Here is a 21568-nt window from a genome sequence, read left to right on the forward strand (position 1 = left end):
TAGAGGCCTAAAAGAAGCCCTCTGCTGTAAAACAGTGAATACAGTAGAAATAAACAATATAGAATCTTTTTGTAATCCTGTAGAGTAGAGATGTTAAAAGATCACTGCTCTGATTAGTACAGTATTAATGCTTAATTCATTATGTTTTAATATTTTTTAGTATTATAAGTCTTTATATCATCCTAATCACATTGTATATTTTATAACAGGTAAATGAGAGATGATATGTAAAAATTCACATATGATATATTAAAATTTTTATAATTAAAATATTAAAAAATATGTAACTGTTCAATAATAGTGTTTCTACTCCCCTGTTTTGCAGTCTTTTAAATATTTTCCCTAAAACATGTAAAGTAGTATTTTATGAACATAAAAATGTGAAATTAGGCATTAAGGATGTCTGTTAGTATAATAAATACTTCAGGTCTAGCAACCAGGTTACTTCTGTTTTGTTTTATTAGCATAATGTTTTCAAATTCTAATTCACAAAGGTAAATAGTTTCAAAAATATCAGTTCTAAAATCTCATTTTGTAATTTAAGGAAATTCTTCAAATGAGTTAATTTGGAAGCTTTCAAGAGAATAGTAGAATATTTTTGTATCACAATTGAATTATTAGGAATATTTCATATTTGCTTGAGTTTTTTGACATAAACATCAAATACAAAAAACACAGCTATTCATAGTCTGTTGTCATCTGATATGCAATATTGTTACCTGTTATGGCACAATTGGCAGGTACCCCATAATGTGAGTATGCACCAAGTATAAATTTTTCTGAATTCTACCTGGAATACTTGTGCTGTAGTCATAACCTTGCTTATATAGTTTTATATGAGTAGAAATGTATAAACCTAAAGATCAAGAAAAACTTAAAACGTTCTTAATCCATGACATATTTGCATAAGATTCAAATACATGTGTAATAAAAGTTTTAGTTCTAGATCAGTGCAGAAGTAAAATACCCTGGTATATATTAAAGTGTTGGTGTTTCCCAGTGATAATATACTTTAAAATTTATTTTTTAATGTTCATTTATTTTTGAGACAGAGAGAGACAGAGCATGAATGGGGGAGGGTCAGAGAGAGAGGGAGACACAGACTCTGAAGCAGGCTCCAGGCTCTGAGCTGTCAGCACAGAGCCCGATGCAGGGCTTGAACTCACAGACCATGAGATCATGACCTGAGCCGAAGTTGGAAGCTCAACCGACTGAGCCACCCAGGCGCCCCTTAGTGATAATACAGTTTATAACATGTTTAAAAATATTCATGTTATCTTTATTGTGGTGTTAATAGTTAAAAATATATTCCAACAAATGAAATTGAAAACAGCTATTTACCTCTGAGGTACAATTAAAAAAAACACTGTTCTATTTCTTGACTAACGTTTGAATCTTTTTGTGTAGACTGTAAGAGTACACTATGGAATGGGTCTGCTTTTGCAGCTCTACATAGAGGCAGACCTCCAGAACTACCTGTAAACTATGTGAAACCTCCAAATGTGGGTGAGTAATGTCCATGTGAGCTATAAACATATTCTTGATTTGTTTTTTCCTGAACTCATTATACTGCCAAAATTAAATTTGAAGTGTGAACGAACTGCTTACATTCTTGAGGAGTTTCATGGTTGGTCCAACTTTTTTAAAGCATTTTTACTTAAATCAAATATAATTATGGTTTTGAGATTTTGTTTTGTTTTCATCTGTCCTTCCTTACTTCCTCCCTTCTTCCCTCCTCCCTTCCTCCTTTCTTCTTAGCAGAAGCATTTCCTGTTTTATATAGTATAGGTGTTTTTAACCATATGGATGTTTATTTATATATCTATGTGCTGAACTTAAAGGTTTTATATGGAACTATGTGAAGATAGCTTTCCGAACAAAACATAATACATTCTGCTTATATCTATTTACTAAACATATTATGATGTGATAAATTTTATCTTTATTAAAACAAATTATTAAACAAATTATTAAAACAAATAATTAAATTTTTATCTTTATGAAAATAAAAAAATCACCCTTCCCACTTTTAGTTTACTGAAATTCACATGTTCCATTCAGATTATTACTGCGACATTTCTGGCCAGACCATTATGAAGAAATACTAGTAGTGGTTTCCAAGGAGATCTAGCTACAAAACCATTTGTACTAAAAGTTAACTCTTAAAAAGAATGAACAAAACCATACAGCTAGATGAGTAATTGCCACTCTGCTTCCCTATTTTCTCACACTTCTAAAAAATTATTTTATATAGTGCCTAGTGCCTAGAGAAAATTCCTTAAATTCAAATTGAAAAATAAAAACTTAAAAATGCATGCTATTTTATATAATAAGCTTATAGAAGTTACCCCAAGAGATTAAACAAATTTAGGCTAGAAATAATTTTAAAATTTATTTAGGCAAGTTATTGATAAAGATTCATAAGGGTTATTAAAGTAAATCGGATACTTTGGTGTACATTACTAGCAATATTTTTCCATAGCCTGGATGTTCTTGGGTGAAAAGACTACTGAATTGGGTCTAATTGAACATGGCATTTTTAACATTTTTTTTCATTTTCAGGAATAGATTGTTTATAATTTTCCAGTGTTCACTTTTCCCTTAAAGCTTTATTCATAATTCATTTATTGACTTGAATTAAAATAGCTTTTATTATTCATGTATTTATTTATGTTCAAAAGATACAACATATGTATATTAAGTTTATTTATTTTGAGAGAGAGAGAGCATGAGCAGGACAGGGGCAGAGAGAGAGAGAATCCCAAGCAGGCTCTGCACTGTCAGTGCAGAGCCTGATGTGGGACTCAAACTCATGAACCACCAGATCACGACCTGAGCTGAAGTTGGGTGCTTAACTGACTGAGCCACCCCGGCGCTCAAAGATACAGTATTTTTTACCACACTGTCAACATTATTTGTAATGTTCTGTACTTCCTTCAGTGGTCACATGTAAAATGCTGAAGAACAGCATTTAGAGTATTAGGTTTTCCATCTTTCTTTAGTGTTTTCTTCCCTTCCCTTTTTAAAAATTATTTTTAACTATATACATTCAAATTTCTTCTGGTTTTAGATAGTGAACACTTTGCATTCTGACTTAGATCACTTTGTTATTCTTATTCTGAGTTAGATCACTGTGTTACTGTTACTGCTTATAAATTTTAGTGTTCCTGGCATTGATGCTTTCACATTCTTAAATCTACTGTTATTTGAAGAGAAGCTATTACAATAGAGATAATTCAACCATAATGTATTTCATGTATTATATACCAGTAAAAATATTTAAGTTTAGGATATTTAGATTTCAGAACCTAGTAAAAACTTAGAGGAATGGTCTAGAAAAGTAAGCAATATGAATAAGATGTCTTTTAAAATTTCTGATTTGAGAGTTTTCTCATTCTGGGATATTGTTCTGCATAGCTACTTTATAAATTTTATTTTTATTCCTTATTTATTTTTGAGAGAGAGAGAGTGAGACAGAGTGAGAGTGGGGGAGGAATAGAGAGGGAGACACAGAATCTGAAGTGGGATTCAGGCTCTGAGCTGTAAGCACAAGGCCCAACATGGGGCCCAAACTCACGAACTGCAAGATCATGACCTGAGCCGAAGCCAGACAGTTAACTGACTGAGCCACCCAGGCACCCCTAAAACTGATTTTAAAGTAGCTATGCAGGGGTTCCTAGATGGCTCAAGTCGATTAAGCATCCGACTGTTGATTTTGGCTCAGGTTATGATCTCACAGTTTGTGGGTTTGAGCCCCGCATCGGGCTCCACACTGACGGTGTGGAGCCTGCTTTGGATTCTCTCTCCCTCTCTCTCTGCCCCTCCCCTGCTTGCTCTCTCTGTTTCTCAAAAATAAACTTAAAAAAATAAAATCAATTATTTTTATAGTTCCCCAATGTAAATAGAAACTTAAGGTAATCTTGAAAGTTTAATCAACCAATCTTAGAACTTTAGTAACACCATTTTTACTAGAAGTGTTCCTTGGTCAAGTAAATGTGGGAAATACTGATTCTACAAAAAGTATAGGAAAAAATGAACGTACGTAGGGCTGCTCAGAGTCTTCCATATGCTAAATGCATTGTGAATCACCTTATGGGGAGCATTTCCTAAATAATTTGATAGTGGAGACCCTTTTCCCAAAATGCCTGTAACATTCTGAAAATTTCCTGGGAACAGATTTGGGAAACGGTTATAAACCCCCGTTTACAGCAGAAAAAGCCAAAGTCCAGAGAAGTATGTAATTGGCATAAGTTATACTGGTTGCCTTCCTATTTCCACAGCATATTTCTTTGGTGTAACAGATCTATACTTACAAAGCCCCAAAAATAGAAGATTAGCCATTATTACTTTTTTGAAGTCAAATGTCTTATGGTATAATTCATATAAAATAAAAATTTTCTTTTTTAAGTGTATAGTCCAGTGAGTTTTGACAAATGTATACATTTGTATAACTAATAGCACAATAAAAATGTAGAACATTTCTGTCACCTCCTAAATTTCCTCATGTCTCATTGCAGTCTATCCCCTGCCCCTCCCTCAACACCTGGAAACCACGAATCTCTCTGTCCACTCTACTGTTGCCTCTTTTGGAATTTCATCTAAATTAATAATAAGCATGTAGCCTTTTGTTTATGTCTTATTTTTCTTAGACGTAATGCTTTTTTGATTTATACATGTCATTTCATGTATCAGTAATTTAGTCCTTTTTATTACCAAGCAGTATTTCAGTGTATGGATATATACCATGATATGTTTGTCAGTTCATCAATTGATGCACATTTGAGGTGTTTCAGATTATGGCTATTATAAATAAAGCTGCTATAAACTTTCTTTTTGGAGCATGAACATCAGTTTTTATTTCCTTGGTTAAATATCTAGTTAATGGGATTGTTGGATCATGTGGTAAGTATAGGTTTAACTTTTTAAGAAGCTGCCAAATCATTTTGAAGGTGGCTGTCCCATTTTGTGTTTCTACCAGTAGTGTATAATTTTAGAATTACCTTTTCAATTTCTACAAAAAAATGACAAGGAATTTTTTGGGATTACATTGAATTTGTAGATAATTTGGGAGAAAATTAACATCTTAACAACATAGAACCTTACAATCTAGGAATATGGTATAATTTTCCATTTATTTAAGTCTTCTATAATTTCTCACAGCAGTATTTTGTAATTTCTAGTGTATAGGTTTTGCGCGTCTATTGTGAATTTTTTCCCTAAGGATTTCATGTTTTTTTGGTGCGATTTTAAATTGTATGTTTTAAATTTTCAATTTCCAGTTGTTTGTTGATAGTAAATAGAAACTTTTTTTTTTGTTTTGTAATTTGACCTTGCTAAATTCACTAACCAGATCTAATAGCATTATTTTTAGATTCTTTGGGATTCTCTGCATAGATGATCTTGTTCTCTACAAGTAAAGACAGGTTTACTTTTTTCTTTCTAATTTTTCCTGGCTTATAGTTTTTTCTCTTGCATTATTGAACTGCTAGTGCAATGGTGAATTGAAGTGATGAGACTGGACATTCCTGCCTAGTTCCTGATTTTAGGGGGAAAGCAGGTAGTTTTTCACCATTAAGTATGATTGTAGATACCCTTATCAGTTGGAGGATGTTCCTTTCTGTTCCTACTTTGCATAGAATTTTTATCATAAATAGGTATGTCCCACTTTTAATTTTATCCAGTATAGTTAGACTTACACCAGTCATTTCTTAGGGCTTATTTTACCTGTTATTTTATGTAGAATAGTGCTACTCAGTAGAACTTTCTGTAATAATGGAGATGTTCTATTTGGTGCTATCCAAAATAGTAAGCACTAGCCACATGTGGCTGTTGTATCTGAAGAACTCAATTTTTAATTTTACAGAATTTTTAGTAATTTTAAAATCTATAACCACATATGGCTATTGACTACTGTAGTAGACAGTAAAATCTAGAACAATATGAAAACCAGTAAGCAGCTTTATGGATAGGTACATAATTTAGTAATAATTTATTGACTAATGATGCGTTTTATAAATTCAACCTGGAATGTTTTCTACTTTTGTACTTAGAAACTAGCTTTTCCCAATTTGATTGTAGTAACTCACTTCAAAGATCATATTGTGCCACCTCTTTCTAATGAGTTTCGCAATTATCTTTGGCCAAAAACAATAAAATCTTGACCTTAGCTGGACTTTCCACTATATTGGATTATATATTCAAATATTCAGTATTCCCATCCTTTGTGCAGTTAATCGATGATGTTATTTAGTAATTTAATGAAATGGAGGTGCAGGAGCATGGCATAGCATAGACTAACTACTGTAATACTTTAAATATATGTGTACGTAAGTTTACCAAGGGTGAATTTCCAAATCTTATAAGGAAAAAGCAAAGATGCCTGTGATATTTACACTATTATAAAGTCTAAGTTCCAGTCATACCATTTCATTAGCTGTATGCTTGACTAATCAGATTGGTTTTGCATTGTGCCAAAATTAAATCAAAGGAAGAAAATTGAACTAAATTCAAAACAATATTAATACTAATGACAATCAAAAGAATCCTGGAACATATGTAATTAATATTTGTAGTATTATTTGAGATCTTGCACTATAATCACTAAATATTATTGTTTCTTCATTCCTTTACAGATTAGTATTTATTTTGGAAACTTTGTAGTAGTTGCACTAAAATTTGAAAATCAAATTTCACACAAATACAACTCTACTGCTGAGCTGGCTTTTCAGTACAGAAGTAATTTCAAAGTCTGTTTCACGTCCATTTGAAATGAATATTTGGAAGAACTACTATTATAGTTATTTCCATCATGGTAAAAGTTTCAAAAATTTTTCTAATTATTATATTCTCCTAAATAATTTCCATAAAATTATCCCTAGAAATGGCAGCAGGATGGCTTGTTCACTCTAGTTTGAGACTGACATTTTACCCAAGGAACAAATATGCATGCTTACCTTTCTAAACTATAGGGCATGATATGACAAGACTATTTTCAAACCTTTTTTTTCTTTTTTCTTTTTGAAAAATTGATATATAGCAGTGTCCTATAATTTACATAGTAGGCCTTTTATTTATACTGTATACAGCTCAAGAGGCTTGCATTAACTTTAAAGCCAAATTAATATTTATATATTGCCATAAGCTTCCATTTAGCATTGATTGGCTCTTGTTATTGGCTATTCTATGGTTATATGTCACATTTAAACCCATAATTCACTTGGAGGTGGGAAACTTGCCTCTTATTAATATGTACGTGTAAATTGAAAGGAAGTCTAATTTAAACTTTTTATTTGGCTGAGATGACTGGGTTTCTGCCAGGAATATTTGTCCTCCTCTCTCTCTTATTTTATGCAGTTCTTATCTTTTGCCCATGGATCACACTTTTGCCAGGCCTTGCTTTCGTTGCCTCCTTCCCTTCACTTCCCTTTCCTCCTTTTTGTGCTCACATAATTGCATGAAACAAGTTGATTATAAAGTCATTACATTTATGTGTCTGGAGAGGAACAGGGGTTTCTTGTCACACCTGCAAGTAATTAGAACTGGAACATAAACTCAGCATCTTTTATATGTGCTACATTATGAGTGCTCACTAAATATTACATGAATAGAATAATTGCTGCCACATGGAAACTTAAGCATCCCTTTTAAAGGCAATGATATGGTTTTATACAGCTCATGAGTTTCTCATTTCTGTCCATTTCTGGAGTCAATATTGTGTTAATATTAGGATTAATAATTTGTTTATTTGAAAGATAAACAGCTTTTTGTTTGTAAGTATCAATATCATCATGTAAAGTATAATAAAAAAAAGAATTTCTCTATTCCTATTTTGAACATTCTTTCCCTTCCTTGTTATTCTTTGTCATTCCTTTAGCTTTTTCTTTCAACATACACCAAAGTATTCTAGAAGAATCTTTTAGTATTTGTTTTATGCATTTTACTTGGTACCTTATAGAAATAGAACTTCGTATTTATAGTTCACAAAGGTAAGCTATAAAACAATTTCAGATTTGTTTAGTTGGAGGAAAAGTCAGTCTACAACGTTTGTGTATACTAGCCAAATCAGGTTAAATTGTTTAGAAGATAGTAAAATAAAGATTTAGGATATTTATTCCCAAACTATATTAAGTAAACTTTGCAGAAAGGTTGAATGGAATTAGAAATATTGTTTATTTGCTATATCTCACTTAATTATCTTAGAAATAAGGCATTCAATGATCATGAATGCAAATAGTGTGTGTCGGACTTAGTAGTGTAATTTAAATTGTACTGTGGATAGGTGTTATAGGGTGATAATGTCATCAGCCTTAAAGACTGTAAAGCTGTTCTGTGGGTTTAAGGTTTCAGAGACATAATTTGGTCCATAGTAGCATCACATCCTGAGAGAGAAATAATTCTGTTGTCTTATGCTTTTTACTAGTTACTTATGCTTTTTCAGGTTTTATTAAAATTTGTTTTTGCTCTTTTTCTGGCTTCTTTCAATGCTTTATTTGTTTAGTTGTTAGAGCTTTTTTTAGGAATTGAACCAAGCTTCACACAGAATATATTACTAGTTATTGTAAATCTAGAATTGACAGTGAATTTCACAAGTCACTTTCCAAGGTTCTGGAAAGAGGATTTTCTTAGTTTATTGTCCTCTCTACTTATAGGAGCCATTATGTTCAAGTGCATTTTAAGCAATCAGAAGGTTGCATATTTGCTATCATTCTATTTTCTGATGAAAATTTTGAAAAATAAAACTACAAATGTTGATCAAGTGACTTTTTGTAAAAGAGAAAAGATTAATCCAAGATTATTTTAGCCCTCTTTAAATATAGCTTGGTTTCTGAAAATTGTTTTTTTTGAAAGATGATATTGATAGTGATGGGTGTGATTTAGAAGCCTGATTTGTGAAAAATAGTTCTTTTTGCTTTATGTGTATAAAGCCCTAAGACTGTTACTTGGTTAGCAGTTATTTGCTGAACCTCTGATACTGTTTTTGATTCAGTCTTAAGCTTTTGCTGAAAGCACCCCCGCTCTACTTCATCCTTCACCCCACCACCACATTCTTGAGGTTTATCTTTGAGGTAGGTGTGCAAATTACTATTGCTTAGAAGTTCAAAGCTTTGCTTTATTGTTTTGAGGTTGTTTTAGTGGATTTTAACACATTTCTCGATACTATAGGCATCATATTGCAATGTGATTTTGGTAATATCCTTTGTCCTTCATTCCCTTCAAAAGGCTGGCCTAGCAAAGTCGAGTTGAGATTATTCTTTAAAATAGCTAAACCCACTATTTTCCAGTTTTACTGGTAGTGAGTCACATTTAAACTCTCAGGGTTGTTTATGGCTTCTTTGGATATGAAGTTAGCCTGACCTATGGTTAAAATAATTCATTTTATCTTTCAATGCCACTTACAGAAGAATTGGAAATATTCTGCTTTCTTATATAATCTGTCTTAAAGTTTAAAAATGAAAAGTTAGAAAATTATATAAGGATTTCATGAACACCAGGTGTAGTACATTATTAGATTGTAGGTGACAGGTAAAATTGCTTGAGTTATGTGAATCATTTATATTAAAAATCAGATAATACCACTGATTTGTAAACTTTTGGTTTTATCTGGAGCTTTATGCCAAGTTAATAATATACTAATTCTCCCAGTAGATATGGTAATTACCCGGCTTTGGTTAAGTATTATATCTCTTAGCATCATTGCTCAGATATTTTCTGTGATATAAACAGTAGAATTCAGTGAGTTCATGTTGGTAGTGACAGTTGCTTATGGTTCAGCATATTCTTGTTTAAGCCCAGAAGTGTTCTTCCTTAACCATGCATTAGTCAGTGAGCATTTGGACTGTTTCCATAATTTGGCTGTTGTAGAAGATGCTGTTATAAATATAGGGGAGCATAGGTTTTAGCATTTTTGTATTCTTTGGGTAAATATCTAGTAGTGTGATTGCTAAGGTAGGGTATTTCTATATTTAATTTTAGAGGAATCTCCATACTGTTCTCTAGAGTAGCTGCACCAGTTTGCATTCCCACCAACAGTGTAAGAGGGTTCCTTTTCTCCACATCCTCACCAATACCTGTTGTTTCTTATGTTGTCAGTTTTAGCCATTCTGACAGGTGTGAGGTGATATTTATTGTAGTTTTGATTTGCATTTCCCTGATGATAAGTAACGTTGAACATCTTTTCATGTGTTTCTTGGCTATCTGGATGTCTTCTTTGGAAATATGTCTATTCATGACTTCTTCCCATTTGCTAATTGGATTTTTCTTTTTTGGGCACTTACTTTTATAAGTTCTTTAAATATTTTGGATACTAACCCTTTATCAGATATGTAATTTACAAATATCTTCTCCCACTGCTTTAGTTTTGTTGATAGTTTTCTTCACTGTGCAGAAGCTTTTTATTTTGATGAAGTCCCAATAATTTATTTCTGCTTTTATTTCCCTTGCCTCAGGAGACAACTGGAAAGAAGTTGCTACTGCCAGTGTCAAAGAGGTTACTGCCTGTGTTCTCCTGTAGGATTTTATGGTTTCAGGTCTCACATTTAGGTTTTATTTCATTTTGACTTTATTTTTGTGTATGGTGTAAGAAAGTGGTCCAGTTTGATTCTTTTGCATGTTGCAGTCGAGTTTTCCCATTACAATTTGTTGAAGATACTGTCTTTTTCCCATTGGATATTCTTTCCTGCTTTGTTGAAGATTAGCTGACCATATACTTAACAGTTCATTTCTGGGTTTTCTATTCTGTTCCATTCATCACTATTTTTGTGCTAGTTCCATACTGTTTTGATCACTACAGCTTTGTATTATAGCTTGAAGTCCAGAATTGTGATGCCTCCAGCATTGCTTTTCTTTTTCAAGGTACCTTTGACAATCCGGGGTCTTTTGTGTTTCCATACAAATTTTAGGATTGTTTGTTTTAGCTCTGTGAAAAATGTTGATGGTATTTTGATAGGGATTGCATTAAACGTGTAGATTGCTTTGGGTAGTATAGACATTTTAACAATATTTGTTCTTGCAATCCATGAGTATGGAATACATTTACATTTCTTTGTGTCATTTTCAGTTTCTTTCATTAGTGTTTTGTAGTTTTCAGACTCCAGGTCTTTCACCTCTTCGGTTAGGTTAATTCCTAGGTATCCTATTGTTTTTGGTGCGGTTGTAAATGTGATTGATTCCTTAATTTCTCTTTCTGCTGATTCATTATTGGTGTATAGAAATGCCACAGATTTCTGTACATAGATTTTGTATTACTGAATTCATTTCTTAGTTGTATTTTTTTGGTGGTCTTATAGATTTTCTATAAAGAGTAACATGTAATTTGTACAGAGTGAAAGTTTGACTTCTTCCTTGCTGATTTGGGTGTCTTTTATTTATTTGTGTTCTCTCATTGATGTGGCTAGGACTTCCAGTACTATGTTAAATAACTGTGATGAGCATGGAGATCCCTGTCTTGCTCCTGGTGGTAGGGAAAAAGCTCTCAGCTTTTCCCCATTGAGAATGATGTTAGCTGTGGATTTTTCATATATGGCCTTTATGATATTGAGATGTTTCCTCTAAACCTACTTTGTTGAGGGCTTTTATAATGAAAGGATGTTGTACTTCATCAAATGCTTTTTCTGCATCTATTGAAATGATCATATGGTTCTTATCCTTTTTTTTATTAATGTGGTGTATCATTAGATTGGTTTACGAATGTTGAACCCCCCTCCCCCCCTGCTTACAACCCAGGATCCTACTTGATCATGATGAATGATTTTTTAATGTATTGTTGGATTTGGTTTGCTAGTATTTTATTGAGTATTTTATGTTCATCAGGGATGTTCACCTGTCATTCTTTTTTTTAGTGGGGTCTTTATCTGGTTTTGGTATCAGGGTAATGTTGGCCTCATAGAATGAATTTAGAAGTTTTCCGTCTTTATTTTTTGGAATAGTTTGAGAAGAATAGGTATTAACTCTTTTTTAAATGTTTGGTAGAATTTGTCTGTGAAGCCATTTGTCCTTATACTTTATTGAGAGTTTTTTGATAACTGATTCAATTTCTCTGATGGTTATTGGTGTGTTTAAATTTTCTATTTCTTCCTGTTGCAGTTTTGGCAATTTATGTTTCTAAAGAAGAATTTATTAATTTCTTCCAGGTTGTCTAATTTGTTGGCATATGGTTTTTTATAATATTCTCTTCTAATTTTTTGTATATCTGTGCTGTTGGTTGTTATTTCTCCTCTGTCATTTGTTATTTTATTTATTTGGGTCTTTCTCTTTTCTTTTTGATAAGTCTGGCTAGAGGTTTATCAGTTTTATTAATATTTTCAAAGAATTAACTCCTGGTTTCATGATCTTTTCTACTAGTTTTTGTTTGTTTGTTTGTTTGTTTATATATCATTTTTTTCTGCTCCAATCGTTGTTATTTCCTTCCTTCTGCTGGCTTTAGGCTTCATGTGTTGTTTTTCTAGCTCCTTCGGTTGTAAGGTTAGATTGTTTATTTGAGATTCCTCTTACTTTTTAAGGTAGACCTGTATTGCTTATATACTTCCCTCTTAGGACTGCTTTTGCTGCATCACAAAGGTTTTGGATTTGTGTGTTTTGATTTTCATTTGTTTCCATGTGTTTTTTTTTTATTTCTTCTTTGATTTACTGGTTGATTTGTTCATTGCTAAGTAGCATGTTGTTTAACCTCCATGTATTTGTGGTCTTTCCACATATTTTTTGTTCTGATTGACTTCTAGTTTTATAGCATTGTGGTCAGAAAATATGCCTGGTATGATTTCAGTCTTTTTGTACTTGTTGAAACCTGATTTAGGATCTACTGTGTGATCTATTCTGGAGAATATTTTATATGCACTTGAAAGGAATGTGTATTGTGCTGCTAATTAAATGTTTTGCATATATTTGTTAATTATATCTGGTCAAGTATGTCATTCAAAGCCACTGTTTCCTTGTTGATTTTCGTTAGATCTGTCCATTGATGTAATTCGGACATTAAAGTCTCCTACTGTTATTGTCTTATTATCAATCAGTTCCATTATGTTTGATATTAATTGTTTTATATATTTGGGTGGTCCATGTTGGGTGGATAAATATTTATTATCATAAATCTTTCATTTATTTATTAAAAATATTTTTAATGTTTATTTTGAGAGAGAGAGAGTTGGTGCACATAAGCGGGGGAGGGACAGAGAGAGGGAGACAGAGGTTCTGAAGCAGGCTCCCCCCCCTGGCAACAGAGAACCCAATGTGGGGTTTGAACTCAACAAACCACGAGATCATGACCTGAACTGAAGTCAATCACTTAGCTGACCGAGCCCCCAGGCACCCCTATTGTAAATCTTTTAAAAGAATGTAGTCAGCATATGACAGTTTATTAATTGTATTTAAGGGCATTTCTGTGTGTTCTTTGTTCTTAGTCTGTTGAGTTGAAAATCATTTGTTTCAGCTTAGAAATATTTTCTGACACCAGTTCAAGTTCCATGTCCATGTAAAATAATTTTAATACAAACAGATTTTTCTCCACTGTAAGTAGAGAATAAACGGAGTAGACTTATGGTCTAAGAATTCTGATGTGGTGGTCATTTTAGGATAATCTTTAAATCTGGTGAACTTTCCAGTAAAAACCAATTTTAGTAGGGACAGAGTTCCTGCTGATACTGTTCAGTATCTTTTGTGGGAAGATTGAAGTACATAATGTAGAATTTTTGCTGTTAAAATTACTTTTTGAGGCTCATAGCAGAATGTATTTTGTATAATATCATTAAAGTAGATAGTTGAAAAGTACGAAGAATACTGAATTGGAATTAGGAGATCTGTATTGAACCTAGGCCCAACCATATTTTGGCTTTGTGATGTTAGATAAGTCATTTAGTTTCTCTGGTCCTTAATTTCCTCATCTACAAATTGAAGAAAATGCTTTCCTTCGTTCTCACAGAATTACTGTGAACTCAAATGAGATGTCTGTGGAATTAATTTATTAACTTTACAATGTCATACAGATGTAATTTGTAATTATGATATTGGGTCACAAATCCTGATAATGTTTATAATAATAATAAATCAGATTAAAGATGTGATATTTGAGTTATCTTTGTGGAAATATTGTCTGGTGCACATGAAACTATATTAAGGTACTACTTTAATATCTAAAGTTGTGTCATACCTGCCCTTTGACTATAAATGTAGTGCTCTTGCAACAGAATTCTCAGCAAATTATATATATTTCCTGTTTACCATAGTAGCACCTCTTGTCAACCATTATATGTGCTCTGAGATATTTATAATCCTCATATTTGCTCTCAGTTTCCCAAATAGTTTCCAACCTCTGATTTATGTTTAGAATCATAGTTTTCACATTGTTATGTGTATTTAAAATTTTTTAATATTTATTTATTTTTGAGAGAGACAGAGACAGAATGTGAGTAGGTTAGGGGCAGAGAGAGAGGGAGACACAGAATCCAAAGCAGGCTCCAGGCTCCGAGCTGTCAGCACAGAGCCCAGTGCGGGGCTTGAACTCACAGAGCTGTGAGATCATGACCTGAGCTGAAGTCAGAGACTCAACCGACTGAGCCACCCAGGTGCCCCTGTTATGTGTATTTTAAATAAAACATGAGAGAATATGGTGGGAATTGGTAAGCACCATTTTATTCAATATACTTTGTGGTCAACCTATATCATGTTATAGCCCCTTGTAAATGAGTAGTGGTATTATTCAGAAGAGAATTGCCTGTTTGATAAAATAAGAGCCTGTGGTTTGCAGTGAGTTATGTGACTGGAAAAGGAGGTTTTGGCCCAATTATTCTGAACTGTCCATGCTTGGAGTCTACAGAATTTTTGGATAAAGGGCTGGATAGTAAAAGTTTTTAAGTGTTTATTTATTTATTTTGAAAGGGGTGGGGGAAAATGAGCGGAAGAGGGACAGAAAGAGAGGGAAAGAGAATTCCAAGCAGGCTCCATTCTGTAAGCACAGAGCCCAATGTGGGGGCTCCATCACATGAACTGTGAGATCATGACTTGATCGGAAATCAAAAGTTGGATACTCAACCAACTGAGCCACTCAGGCACCCCTGGATAGTAAAAGTTTTGGTCTCTGTTGCAACTTCCCAGCTTTGTGGTAATGTGAAAGCAGCCATAGATAATATGTAAATGAATGAGAATATAGTAGTTTTCTAGTAAAACTGTACTTACAAAATGAGGTGGTGGGCTGAAATTGGCCCATGGCCCGTAATTTGTCAACCTCTGTTCTACACTATACAAATGAGTTTAGATTTTATCTTGTAGATACTAAAATACCATTGGATATTTTTGAATAGGAAAATTTCACGATCAGATTTTCATTTTGGAAAGATAACCCAGGTGGCAGAGTAGGATAAATTGGAGAGGAGAGAGATTGGAAGAGATAAGGAAATCAGATGGAAGGCTATTACTGTAAATATAGATAGGTGATAAGTATGGCATCAGTGGCAATAGAAGTAGAGACAACTGGATTTATTTCAAGCAAAATTTTGGAAGCAGGATTAATACAGGTTGGTTAGATATAGGGAATAAAAGAGGAAGAGTAAAAAAATTATCTGTTAGTGATAAAATTGAGGAGAGAGAGAATATAAGAAACTTGTGATGGAAGGATAATTAACTTGATTTGGGAAATCTCCATCTATGTTATATCCAAGTAGAGGGGATGGATGTTCATGAGGTGGTTGAAAGGTGGTTGAAAGTGTGGGCCAGAAGCTAAGGTGAAAGACAAAGGTTAGAGATAAAGATTTGGCAGTAATTAGTATGTGATTGCAGGGGCAGCATGAAGACAGAAGAGAACCCTGGATAGAACTTAAGTCAACTATCAGTATTTCATCAAGAGTGAGTCAGGGTTAAAAAATAATACAAGGATCTAAGAAGGACAAGGTTTAGAGAGGCAGTGGGAGGATCATAAGTGAGATCTTGTAAGTTACAAGAAGAGGATTACAAACTTTATCAATATTCCCCATAAAACTTACTGACTATGAAATTTAAATTCTGAATGGTTTTGGAAGTTTGAAGGGTAATCACAATTACTTAACTTTCTAAAAATAGTTTTTAATTCAGCTTAGCAAATATTTGAATACCAAATATAGACAAAGTGCCTGTTCATGGAAGACCTTGCTATCAAGGATTTTACTCTTTGGAGAGGTTTGAACAGATGCCAGAATACGATTGTAGTGTAGGGCATCGTCTCAGTCCTTTTCAGGCACTACAACAAACTGGCATAGACTGGTGGCTTATAAACAACAAGCATTTTCTCAGTTCTGGAGTCTGAGTAGTCAAGATCAAGGCACCAGCAGATTCAGTGTCTGCTGAGGGCCCATGTTCTGGTTCACAGATTGTACCTTCTCACTGTAACTTCACACGGAAGAAGGGCAAGGGAGATTTCTTAGGCCTCTTTGTAAGGGTACTAATTCCATTCATGAGGACTCTGCCTTCATGACCTAATCACGTCCCAAAAGGACCCCACATCCTGGTACCATTATATTGGACATTAGGTGTTCAACATGAATTCATGGGTAGGGGCACAAACAGTCTATAGCAGACGTATAAACTAAGTGATTTAAGGGAAATACAAAGTGTAATAGGCATTCAGGAAGGAGACATGAAACTGATTAAGAGAAACAAGGAACAATTTTGAAGAATAAGTACTTTGAGGTGAACTTTGAAGGATTAATTATTACCTGAGGGATGGAACATTCCATTTAAGAGGATGTCTGTATAGGACATACAAGAAGGCTTACTAATTTCAAATGGAGAATTTATGCTCTAGAGGAGTAGGAATTATGGTTGGATATTTTGAGAAAGGTGGGACCAGATTAATTTAACAAATACTTGAATGTCTTGCTTCCAAGGGATTGAGTTAGATCACTTCATGATGCATTAAACGTTAATCTCTATCTTTAAAATGTTTACTGTCTTGGGGCGCCTGGGTGGCGCAGTCGGTTAAGCGTCCGACTTCAGCCAGGTCACGATCTCGCGGTCCGTGAGTTCGAGCCCCGCGTCGGGCTCTGGGCTGATGGCTCAGAGCCTGGAGCCTGTTTCTGATTCTGTGTCTCCCTCTCTCTCTGCCCCTCCCCCGTTCATGCTCTGTCTCTCTCTGTCCCCAAAAAATAAATAAACGTTAAAAAAAATGTTTACTGTCTTATTAGATCAGAGATATGCAGAAGTAACTAATACAAGTACCATGATAAGGTCCAGAATTGAATTAGGAAAGTTCTCTTTTGATTGAAGTGATGGAGAAAGATTTCTTCAAGAAAGGCGGTTGTTTTAGGTTATGTCTGCAAAGTTAAGGAGGATATTGATAGGCTAAAATATCAGACATAAGCATAAGGTAAAGGAATAGCCTAAGCAAATGTGCCGGGGTGGTAAACTGAGAAGTTGGTTTAAGTGTAAGCCTTGAGATTGCCTATGGTCTTAATCAGGTATTATCAGTTTTGCTTATACTCATTTGAGTGTATGTGCATAATGGCTTCTATAGTTTTATCACTTGTGTATTCACCTCGATACTTCAGATAGTTTCATCACCACAAAGGTCCCTCATATTGCCCTTTTATAACCACACCCACCTATCTTCTGCCTGTCTCTGTCCACTGCCCCATCTTGTCAACTACTAATCCATACTCCATTTTTGTTCAGTTTTGTCATTATAAGAATGTTAACAAATTTATTTTTATTTTTTATGTTTATTTTTGAGAGAGAGAGAGAGAGAGACAGACAGACAGACAGAGCACAAGCAGGGGAGGGCAGAGAGAGAGGGAGACACGGAATCTGAGGCAGGCTCCAGGATCTGAGCTGTCAGCACAGAGCCTAATGTGGGGCTCGAACTCACGAACCGTGAGATCATGACCTGAGCCGAAGTTGGATGCTGAACCAACTAAGCCACCTAGGCGCCCCTATCATTTTAAGAATGTTATATAAATGGAATCATATAGTACATAAATTTATTTCACTCAGCATAATTATCTGGACGTTCATCCAGGTTGTTGAATGTGTTAATATTTATTCATTTTTGTTGCTGATTGGTATTCCATGGTATGGGTATACCACAGTTTATTTGTTCACCAGTTCAAGGACATCTAGGTTGATTGCAGCTTTGGGCAGTTACAAATAAAGCTGCTGTGAACATTTGTGCATAGGTGTTTTGTTTTGTTTTTGTTTTGTTTTGTTTTGTTTTGTTTTGTTTTGTTTGGGGTGTGTGTGTATGTGAGAGAGAGAGAGAGGGCCAGACAGAGAGAGAGAGAAAACATAAGCTTTCTTTTTTCTGTAAGTGTTCATTTCTCTGGGACAAAATCCAAAGGTCATATGGTAATTGCGTGCTTAGTTTTTTAAGAAACTGCCAAACTTTTCCAGAGTGGCTGTAGCATTTTACATTCCCACCAGCAATCTATGAGTGATCTTATTTTCCCACATCTTTGCCAGCATTTGATATTGTCACAATATTTTATATTAGCTTTTCTCATGTCTGTGTAGTATGCTATATCATTTTGGTTTTAATTTGCACTTCCCTGATGGCTACTTGATGTTGAACATTTTTCTTAGTGCTTATTTACTGTATGTATGTCCTTTGATGAAATGTCTTTGTTCGAGTCTCTGACCTATTTTCTAATTGGATTATTTTTATTCTATTGTTGAGTTTTACAAGTTCTTTATATATTCTAGATACCAGTCCTTTGTATCATTGCATACATATTTGCAAATTTGTATCATTTGCAAATATTTTCTCCCTATATATAGCTTGTTTTTTTCATCCTCTTTATAGAGGCTTTCACAGACCAAAAATTTTAAATTTTGATGACATCCAACATACCAAATTTTCTCTTTTTGGGTTATGCTTTTGTTAACAAGCTGAAGAATTCTTTGCCTCAGAATTCTGAAAATTTTCTCCTGTGTCATTTTTTTTCAAACAGCTTGATAGTTTTACATTTAATTCTGTGATTCATTTTGAGTTAAATTGTGTAATGTATAAATGGTTTAGGTGGAGGTTCATTATTTTTTACCTATGAATGTCTAATTGCTCCAGCACCATTTGTTGAAAAGGCTATTCTTCCTCCACTGATTTTGATTTGCACTTTTTCCAAATATCAGTCAAGAACGTTTCAAACACCCATCAAGAATTTATTTCTTGGTCCTCTGTTTGATGCCACTCTTCTATGTGTTTATCTCCTTACCAGTACAACCTTGCTTTGATTACTATAGTTGCATAGTAAGCCTTAACATTGGAGAGACTAGTCTGTCCTAATTTTTCTTTGTCAAGATTGTTTTCAACATTCTAGGGACAGTACCTTTCCATGTATATTTTAAAATAAGCTTGTCAGTGTCTGAAAAAGCCTTTTGATTTAAGCCTTTTGCATTAAGTCTATAAATCAGTTTAGGAGACCTGATATGTTCACTATGTGGAGCCTTCCATTCCATGACCACGGTATGTCTCTCCGTTTACTGAGGTCTTTGATTTCTTTCATTAGCATTTTGCAGTTACAGCATACTGAAATTGTACATGCTTTGTTAAATGTATATCCAACTATTTAATTTTTTTGAATGATTGTAAATGGTATTGTGTTCATAATTTTTGTTTCTGCATGTTCATTGTTAGTGTATAGAAATACCATTAATTTGTGTTTGTTGACCTCATTTCCTCCTACCTTGCTGAGCTTGCTTACCTGTTATTTCTAGAAGTTTTCTCTTTTTAAACATATTCCATCCTGCTATTTTTATGTTATAGTTTTGGGATTGGATGATTTGAAAGATTTAATTATGTTTTGGGTTGGTTTGAGCTAGAATTTAAAGTTTGTGGTAAAACATGTTACAGTCATTGGAACATGGTATAGCTCTTGGGGCAAATAATTTAAAATTTTTTTTTCATTTTCAGAAAAGATATTATAGAATATTGGTTAAGAGATCAACTTCTGAAGCCAGATTGCCTGTGTTTATTTATTTATTTTTTTTTTTAAATTTTTTTTTTCAACGTTTATTTATTTATTTGGGACAGAGAGAGACAGAGACAGAGCATGAACGGGGGAGGGGCAGAGAGAGAGGGAGACACAGAATCGGAAACAGGCTCCAGGCTCTGAGCCATCAGCCCAGAGCCTGACGCGGGGCTCGAACTCACGGACGGCGAGATCGTGACCTGGCTGAAGTCGGACGCTTAACCGACTGCGCCACCCAGGCGCCCCGAGATTGCCTGTGTTTAAAACCTTGCTCTGCCACTTACCAGATTGGGATCTCAGGGAGATTACTTAACCCCTCCATGCCTCAGTTTCCATGTCTTTAAAAGGGTGTAAGGGCGCCTGGGTGGCATCTGACTCCTGATTTCAGCTCAGGTCATGATCTCACAGTTTGTGAGATCAAGCCCCACATCAGGCTCTGTGCTGCCAGCATGGAAATTGCTTGGGATTCTCTCTCCTCTCTGCCCTGCCCTCCATTCTCTTTCTCTCACAAATAAATAAACATTTAAAAAATATAAATGGAATATTAATTTATAGGGTTAAATAACTTAAACATATAAAGTGTTTAGCATAGTTCCTGGCACATGAAAGGAGTTAAATGTTAAATTTTATTATATATAACAGAGGATTGTCTTGTCAATTCTGGTCATCAGTGTATGGATAAAGTTTTGTATATATTTTATTTTATTTAGCATAGAGAACACTGTTCATTAGAGTCACGAATATAATACCACCTTTTTCCCCTTTCCTCCACCCGGCCCATTTTGAAATGTGAGCACTGAGGTCCCAGAGAATAGGAACTAAGCCTATTGTACTAGACATTCTATAAAATCTGCTTTACTTAATTCTCAAGGTAGGTGATATTATGCCTATTTTATAAATTTTATAGGTTAAGAAGATGCTAGGCTGCTTGTTCTTTTTTCAGTTCTATGTTGCCTTTTTATATCATTCTACCAAAATAGGGAGAATTGGTAAAGCCAGAGCCAAATCTGCCAGTACTGTTGAGCTATTCTCATGGCTCTTTGCTTTTCCCACAGGATCACTATGTATTATGTCCTTTACCCCCATTTCTTCTAGCAAACTCATGTCCCATGGCTTACCTCTTTGTATTGAATAGAGGCTTAGTACCCATAAAAATAAGGTGAGTTCACTGCTCTAGACCCATCAATATCTTTTACTTGGTGGGAGATAAACATTGCTGATATATTTAAAAAATATAAAGCACTAACTGAGAGGCAGCTCTGGTATAAGAAAAACAACACTGGACCCAAGTTCAAGTACCTTCTTTGTCTGTCAGTTATCACCTATATGATTGGAAAACTTGCATCGCCAGCCTGGATCATACTGTTTTATATGTAAAATGAGTAGTTGGACTGAAAATTGGTCTTTAAAGTCCCTTTAAGCTGTATCATAATTCTGTAACAGACACTAGTTCAAAGAAAGAAAAGAAAGAAACATATTTGCTGATAGACTACTTCCTGGGCCTATAGAAATGGTGATTAGCTTCAGAATCTTTATTAGTGTTGGTTTGAATTTTTTTTTCTTTTTTTTAAACAGCTTCCCTTTTTAAAAATTTGTTTTATGTTTATTTATTTTTGAGAGAGAGGGAGACAGAGTGTGAGCAGGCGAGG

The 21568-nt window shown here is 34.2% G+C and overlaps 1 protein-coding gene across 4 annotated transcripts in view; it reads left to right on the forward strand.

Annotated features, from left to right (window-relative positions):
* BRWD3 (bromodomain and WD repeat domain containing 3) overlaps window positions 1-21568 on the forward strand; it is a 226521-nt gene that overhangs the window by 13377 nt on the left and 191576 nt on the right. For all 4 annotated transcript variants that reach the window (XM_040467901.1, XM_040467903.1, XM_040467902.1 and 1 more), the window contains exon 6: window positions 1408-1506. In XM_040467901.1, coding sequence (XP_040323835.1) covers window positions 1408-1506 — 99 coding nt within the window. The remainder of the gene's footprint in view (window positions 1-1407; window positions 1507-21568) is intronic.

Source organism: Herpailurus yagouaroundi, unplaced genomic scaffold, assembly GCF_014898765.1.
Source record: "Herpailurus yagouaroundi ecotype Mexico unplaced genomic scaffold, PumYag 67623, whole genome shotgun sequence".
In the NCBI taxonomy this organism is placed as follows: domain Eukaryota; kingdom Metazoa; phylum Chordata; class Mammalia; order Carnivora; family Felidae; genus Herpailurus; species Herpailurus yagouaroundi.